This window comes from Salvelinus namaycush, chromosome 10 (genome assembly GCF_016432855.1).
Source record: "Salvelinus namaycush isolate Seneca chromosome 10, SaNama_1.0, whole genome shotgun sequence".
Lineage (NCBI taxonomy): Eukaryota > Metazoa > Chordata > Actinopteri > Salmoniformes > Salmonidae > Salvelinus > Salvelinus namaycush.
In genome coordinates, this window is record NC_052316.1 from 49,294,616 (window position 1) to 49,302,301 (window position 7,686).

Here is a 7,686-nt window from a genome sequence, read left to right on the forward strand (position 1 = left end):
ATTATTAGTATTGGATAGAAAACACTCTGAAGTTTCTAAAACTGTTTGAGTATAACAGAACTCATATGGCAGGCAAAAACCTGAGAAAAAATCCAAACAGGAAGTGGAAATTATTAGGCTGGTCGATTTTCAACCAAGATCCTATTGAAATTACAGCAAGATATGAATGACGGCTTCCACTAGATGTCAACAGTCTGTAGAACTTTGTCTGATGACTCTACTGTGAAGGGGGGCCGAATGAGAGGAGAATTAGTCACGTCTGCCATGAGGTGACCATTCTTTGACCATGCGCGTTCACATGAGGGAGCTCCGTTCCATCGCTCATCTGAAGTCAATGTAATTCTCCGGTTGGAACGTTATTCAAGATTTATGTTAACAACATTCTAAAGATTGATTCAATACATCGTTTGACATGTTTCTACTGACTGTTACGGAATTTTTGGACATTTCGTTAGGTTTTAGTGAACACGCTTCGTGACTTTGGAATTGTTTACCAAACGCGCTAACAAAAGTAGCTAATTGGACATAAATAACAGACATTATCGAACAAATCAAGCATTTATTGTGGACCTGGGATTCCTGGGAGTGCATTCTGATGAAGATCATCAAAGGGAATATTTATCATGTAATTTCTGGTTTCTGTTGACTCCAACATGGCGGCTAATTTGACTATTGTTCTGAGCGCCGTCTCAGATTATTGCATGGTTTGCTTTTTCCGTAAAGTATTTTTGAAATCTGACACAGCGGTTGCATTAAGGAGAGGTATATCTATAATTCCATGTGTATAACTTGTATTATCATCTACATTTATGATGAGTTTTTCTGTTGAATCGATGTAGCTATGCAAAATCACTGGATGTTTTTGGAACTAGTGAACGTAACACGCCAATGTAAACTCCGATTTTTTGATATAAATATGAACTTGTTCAAACAAAACATACATGTATTGTGTAACATGAAGTCTTATGAGTGTCATCTGATGAAGATCATCAAAGGTTATTGATTAATTTTATCTCTATTTGTGCTTTTTGTGACTGCTATCTTTGGCTGGAAAAATGACTGTGTTTGTCTGTGATTTGGCGGTGAGCTAAAATAATCGTTTGTGGTGCTTTCGCTGAAAATCCTATTTGAAATCGGACACTTTGGTGGGATTAAGAACAAGATTACCTTTAAAATGATATAAAACACATGTATGTTTGAGGAATTTTAATTATGAGATTTCTGTTGTTTGAATTTGGCGCCCTGCACTTTCACTGGCTGTTGTCATATCGATCCCGTTAGCGGGATTGCAGCCATAAGAAGTTAAACAAACATAGGTACACGGTAAGGAATTTAAAAAGGCGGCTACAGAGGACAAACATAGGTACACGGTAAGGGTTTATCGACTGACAGCGACTCGTTGGAGGTACAGTCTGCCCACAGTTGTCTCCGCTCAACTCCGTTGATGTGATGTGCATCGTGGAGTTGAGAAAAACTTGGCTTACAAGAGTCACTGGATTTCAGTCACATTCGCAAACTAACACACTCACTTTAAAGCGTATAATAAATTGATTTGTATTCTTATTCTCCTATTTCTTAAATGGCTTTTAAATGCAATGTTATCAGACATTCTGATTAATAGCAGCAGTCCTCTATACATTGCTAGACGATTAAACGTAGCTTTCACACTAAAGTGTATCGACTTGTATGTTGTACTAACTTTTCATTACAATAATCAAGCAAAATCCTTGATGGAATCTGGATGACGCTAGACGGGGTAAAATAACACTTCGGCTCTCTTTTTTGGTGAAAAACTATGAGAACGTTTGAGATACTAACCAGTATATTTTAGCAGCACTAACTTCACAGCCTTCTCATTGAGTCTCAGTCATCTGTGGCATCTTCTTCGACGTCGCTCTCAGGTGAGCTCCTGTGTCTGTACTCTGTGGTGTTAGACAGGTGTTTCCAAGCTACGTCCTTCTGGTTACTGGTACCTGTGCTGTTGGAGCGGCCTAGCCGGGCCAAAGCCTGGTGTTTTCCTGAGGTCTTCTCCCTGTCCTCCTGGACCTCTGCTAAGCCCCCCTGGGCCCTCTCAGACCCCTGATGGTGGAGGTCATGCCTCAGGTTCTCCAGGTTGAGGGCCCAGGGGCCTAGCTTCTGCCAGTTGACCCTCTGGAAGGCCATGATGCAGTGAAGATTCCCACCCACCTGCCAGGAGAGAAGAGGTTCATGTCAGAAATGTGGTACAGACCCACAAATGGTACCTTCAACTTTTAAATTTTAACATAACTATAAAAACTGAGAAGAGGAGAGGTTCACGTCAGAAATGCTGTACTCATACTAGAGCTCTGCTACCGGAGCCCAATGGGCCCCCGACATTACGCATTGGGTTAGGGTAGAGCCTGTTAAATTTTAATCAATAACTAGGGTACATCAATAACTAGGGTACGGCAGGGCTTGGGTATCACTAGCATTTTGAAGCTGAGCCGTTTGCTCGTGCTCTGCAGTACATATCTGACTAAGATCATCACATGGTGCCGGAAGTGCTTCAACTAAATACAAGACAGGAGAGATTATTTCACAGAAAATAATAATATATAATATTCCTTGAGTTTGTCTGAGTTTAGAGTGATGAAAAGTAACTAAACAGCTCTCTCACGTTTCGTCATTGAGCAGAGCAGCCCAAGCCGTAGCCGTTGCTATGGTCACTCACAGACTCAGAGCCACCATGAGCAGAGTGCATGCAGAGCGAACAGCGTGGCAGGAAGCGAGTGACAGACAGAGGAGCAACTAATGGATTTACTTACAAAGGAAGTTATTTCTGATTTCGGGCAGGGCCTTAAATTTGGCAAAAGCAATCAGGCAGGGTAGGGTCTGAATGTCACGGGCATGGGCTCTAACTCATCCTCATCCCATTGTTAGCATAACTGGTACCCTAACAACTAACGTAACTATAAACCGAAATGAAAATGAAAACCTTTTTGGTTTTGCGGCACTGAATTCCCCTCTCCGTGTGACGAATATCAAGGTATTCTGGATTTTGTGTGTTGAGATCTGTGGCGATATCAGCCCACCTGAAAACAACCGCAAGTTACAGAAGAGAAACAGTTATACACTAAGAAGTCGCTCTGGATAAGAGCGTCTGCTAAATGACTTAAATGTAAATGTAAGAAGACAACATGGTACAACAACAGAAAAATACTGTATATAATTTGTTGGAAACAAGTCAGAAAGGGATCATACTTTTTACAGTGAATAGCAGGGTGTTTCCTGCTTGGTTCACCAATCAGAATCCAGTGTTCCAGTTCATTAGTTGGTAATGTACCCCTTAGAAGTAAACAAGAACAAGTTAACGAGGTACGTGGATGACAGCGGGAGTGACGTGGTTGACAGCGGCAGTTACGTGGTTGACAGCGGGAGTTAAGCGGATGACAGCGGGAGTTACGTGGATGACAGCGGGAGTTACGTGGTTGACAGCGGGAGTTACGTGGATGACAGCGGGAGTTACGCGGATGACAGCGGGAGTTACGCGGATGACAGCGGGAGTTACGTGGATGACAGCGGGAGTTACGTGGTTGACAGCGGGAGTTACGTGGTTGACAGCGGGAGTTACGTGGTTGACAGCGGGAGTTACGTGGTTGACAGCGGGAGTGACGTGGTTGACAGCGGGAGTTACGTGGATGACAGCGGGAGTTACGTGGATGACAGCGGGAGTTACGTGGTTGACAGCAAGAGTGACGTGGTTGACAGCAAGAGTTACGTGGTTGACAGCAAGAGTTACGTGGTTGACAGCGGGAGTTACGTGGATGACAGCGGGAGTGACGTGGTTGACAGCGGGAGTGACGTGGTTGACAGCGGGAGTTACGTGGATGACAGCGGGAGTTACGTGGATGACAGCGGGAGTTACGTGGATGACAGCAAGAGTGACGTGGTTGACAGCAAGAGTTACGTGGTTGACAGCGGGAGTGACGTGGTTGACAGCGGGAGTTACGTGGATGACAGCGGGAGTTACGTGGATGACAGCGGGAGTTACGTGGTTGACAGCGGGAGTGACGTGGATGACAGCGGGAGTGACGTGGATGACAGCGGGAGTTACGTGGATGACAGCGGGAGTTACGTGGATGACAGCAAGAGTGACGTGGTTGACAGCAAGAGTGACGTGGTTGACAGCAAGAGTTACGTGGTTGACAGCAAGAGTTACGTGGTTGACAGCAAGAGTTACGTGGATGACAGCGGGAGTTACGTGGATGACAGCGGGAGTGACGTGGATGACAGCGGGAGTGACGTGGTTGACAGCGGGAGTGACGTGGATGACAGCGGGAGTGACGTGGTTGACAGCGGGAGTGACGTGGTTGACAGCGGGAGTGACGTGGTTGACAGCGAGAGTTACGTGGTTGACAGCGGGAGTGACGTGGTTGACAGCGGGAGTGACGTGGATGACAGCGGGAGTGACGTGGTTGACAGCGGGAGTGACGTGGATGACAGCGGGAGTGACGTGGTTGACAGCGGGAGTGACGTGGTTGACAGCGGGAGTGACGTGGTTGACAGCGAGAGTTACGTGGATGACAGCAAGTTACGTGGTTGACAGCAAGTTACGTGGTTGACAGCGGGAGTGACGTGGATGACAGCAAGAGTGACGTGGTTGACAGCAAGAGTGACGTGGTTGACAGCGGGAGTGACGTGGTTGACAGCGGGAGTGACGTGGTTGACAGCGGGAGTGACGTGGTTGACAGCGGGAGTGACGTGGTTGACAGCAAGAGTTACGTGGTTGACAGCGGGAGTTACGTGGATGACAGCAAGAGTTACGTGGTTGACAGCAAGAGTTACGTGGTTGACAGCGGGAGTTACGTGGATGACAGCAAGAGTTACGTGGTTGACAGCGGGAGTTACGTGGTTGACAGCGGGAGTTACGCGGTTGACAGCGGGAGTTACGCGGATGACAGCGGGAGTGACGTGGTTGACAGCGGGAGTGACGTGGTTGACAGCGGGAGTGACGTGGATGACAGCAGGAGTTACGTGGATGACAGCGGGAGTTACGTGGATGACAGCGGGAGTTACGTGGTTGACAGCGGGAGTGACGTGGTTGACAGCAGGAGTTACGTGGTTGACAGCGGGAGTTACGTGGTTGACAGCGGGAGTTACGTGGATGACAGCGGGAGTTACGCGGATGACAGCGGGAGTTACGTGGTTGACAGCAGGAGTTACGTGGTTGACAGCGGGAGTGACGTGGATGACAGCGGGAGTTACGTGGTTGACAGCAGGAGTGACGTGGTTGACAGCAGGAGTTACGTGGTTGACAGCGGGAGTTACGTGGTTGACAGCGGGAGTGACGTGGTTGACAGCAGGAGTGACGTGGTTGACAGCGGGAGTTACGTGGATGACAGCGGGAGTGACGTGGTTGACAGCGGGAGTTACGTGGTTGACAGCGGGAGTGACGTGGTTGACAGCAAGAGTTACGTGGTTGACAGCAAGAGTTACGTGGTTGACAGCAAGAGTTACGTGGTTGACAGCGGGAGTTACGTGGATGACAGCGGGAGTGACGTGGTTGACAGCGGGAGTGACGTGGTTGACAGCAAGAGTTACGTGGTTGACAGCGGGAGTTACGTGGATGACAGCAAGAGTTACGTGGTTGACAGCGGGAGTTACGTGGATGACAGCAGGAGTTACGTGGTTGACAGCGGGAGTTACGTGGTTGACAGCGGGAGTGACGTGGTTGACAGCGGGAGTTACGTGGATGACAGCAGGAGTTACGTGGTTGACAGCGGGAGTTACGTGGTTGACAGCGGGAGTGACGTGGTTGACAGCGGGAGTTACGTGGTCGACAGCGGGAGTTACGTGGTTGACGGCAGGAGTTTTGTGGTTGACAGCGAGAGTTACGTGGATGACGGCGGGAGTGACGTGGTTGACGGCGGGAGTTACGTGGTTGACAGCGGGAGTTACGTGGTTGACAGCAAGAGTTACGTGGTTGACAGCGGGAGTGACGTGGTCGACAGCAAGAGTTACGTGGATGACAGCGGGAGTTACGTGGATGACAGCAAGAGTTACGTGGATGACAGCGGGAGTTACGTGGTTGACAGCAAGAGTGACGTGGTTGACAGCAAGAGTTACGTGGTTGACAGCGGGAGTTACGTGGTCGACAGCGGGAGTTACGTGGTCGACAGCGGGAGTTACGTGGTTGACAGCGGGAGTTACGTGGATGACAGCGGGAGTTACGTGGATGACAGCGGGAGTTACGTGGATGACAGCAAGAGTTACGTGGATGACAGCGGGAGTTACGTGGTTGACAGCAAGAGTGACGTGGTCGACAGCAAGAGTTACGTGGTCGACAGCGGGAGTTACGTGGTCGACAGCGGGAGTTACGTGGTCGACAGCGGGAGTTACGTGGTTGACAGCGGGAGTTACGTGGATGACAGCGGGAGTTACGTGGATGACAGCGGGAGTTACGTGGTTGACAGCGGGAGTTACGTGGATGACAGCGGGAGTTACGTGGTCGACGGCGGGAGTTACGTGGTTGACGGCGGGAGTTACGTGGTCGACAGCGGGAGTTACGTGGTCGACAGCGGGAGTGACGTGGTTGACAGCGGGAGTTACGTGGTTGACAGCGGGAGTGACGTGGTTGACAGCGGGAGTGACGTGGTTGACAGCGGGAGTTACGTGGATGACAGCGGGAGTGACGTGGTTGACAGCAAGAGTTACGTGGTTGACAGCGGGAGTGACGTGGTTGACAGCAAGAGTTACGTGGATGACAGCGGGAGTTACGTGGATGACAGCAAGAGTTACGTGGATGACAGCGGGAGTGACGTGGTTGACAGCAAGAGTTACGTGGTTGACAGCAGGAGTGACGTGGTTGACAGCAAGAGTTACGTGGTTGACAGCGGGAGTTACGTGGTTGACAGCGGGAGTTACGTGGTTGACAGCAGGAGTTACGTGGTTGACAGCGGGAGTGACGTGGTTGACAGCGGGAGTTACGTGGATGACAGCGGGAGTTAAGCGGATGACAGCGGGAGTTACGTGGATGACAGCGGGAGTTACGTGGTTGACAGCGGGAGTTACGTGGTTGACAGCGGGAGTTACGTGGATGACAGCGGGAGTGACGTGGATGACAGCGGGAGTTACGTGGATGACAGCGGGAGTTACGTGGATGACAGCGGGAGTTACGTGGATGACAGCGGGAGTGACGTGGTTGACAGCGGGAGTTACGTGGATGACAGCGGGAGTTACGTGGATGACAGCGAGAGTTACGTGGTCGACAGCGGGAGTTACGTGGATGACAGCGGGAGTTACGTGGATGACAGCGGGAGTGACGTGGTTGACAGCGGGAGTTACGCGGATGACAGCGGGAGTTACGCGGATGACAGCGGGAGTTACGTGGATGACAGCGGGAGTTACGTGGATGACAGCGAGAGTTACGTGGTCGACAGCGGGAGTTACGTGGTCGACAGCGGGAGTTACGTGGTTGACAGCGGGAGTGACGTGGTTGACAGCGGGAGTGACGTGGATGACAGCGGGAGTTACGTGGATGACAGCGGGAGTTACGTGGATGACAGCGGGAGTTACGTGGATGACAGCGGGAGTTACGTGGTTGACAGCGGGAGTTACGTGGTTGACAGCGGGAGTTACGTGGATGACAGCGGGAGTTACGTGGATGACAGCGGGAGTTACGCGGATGACAGCGGGAGTTACGCGGATGACAGCGGGAGTTACGCG

General features: G+C 50.2%; 1 protein-coding gene across 2 annotated transcripts in view; it reads right to left on the reverse strand.

Annotated features, from left to right (window-relative positions):
- Positions 1–1,232: 1,232 nt before the first annotated feature.
- The window catches only part of LOC120055118 (basic immunoglobulin-like variable motif-containing protein), a 21,766-nt gene continuing 15,312 nt past the window's right edge, over positions 1,233–7,686 (reverse strand). The window contains exons 8-10 of one of the 2 annotated variants that reach the window (XM_039003041.1): positions 3,223–3,306; positions 2,957–3,053; positions 1,233–2,187 (exon numbers count right to left, since the gene is read on the reverse strand). In XM_039003041.1, the coding sequence (XP_038858969.1) occupies positions 1,864–2,187; positions 2,957–3,053; positions 3,223–3,306 (505 nt within the window). In that variant the 3' untranslated portion in view covers positions 1,233–1,863. The remainder of the gene's footprint in view (positions 2,188–2,956; positions 3,054–3,222; positions 3,307–7,686) is intronic. The other variant, XM_039003042.1, reaches the window with a different exon arrangement.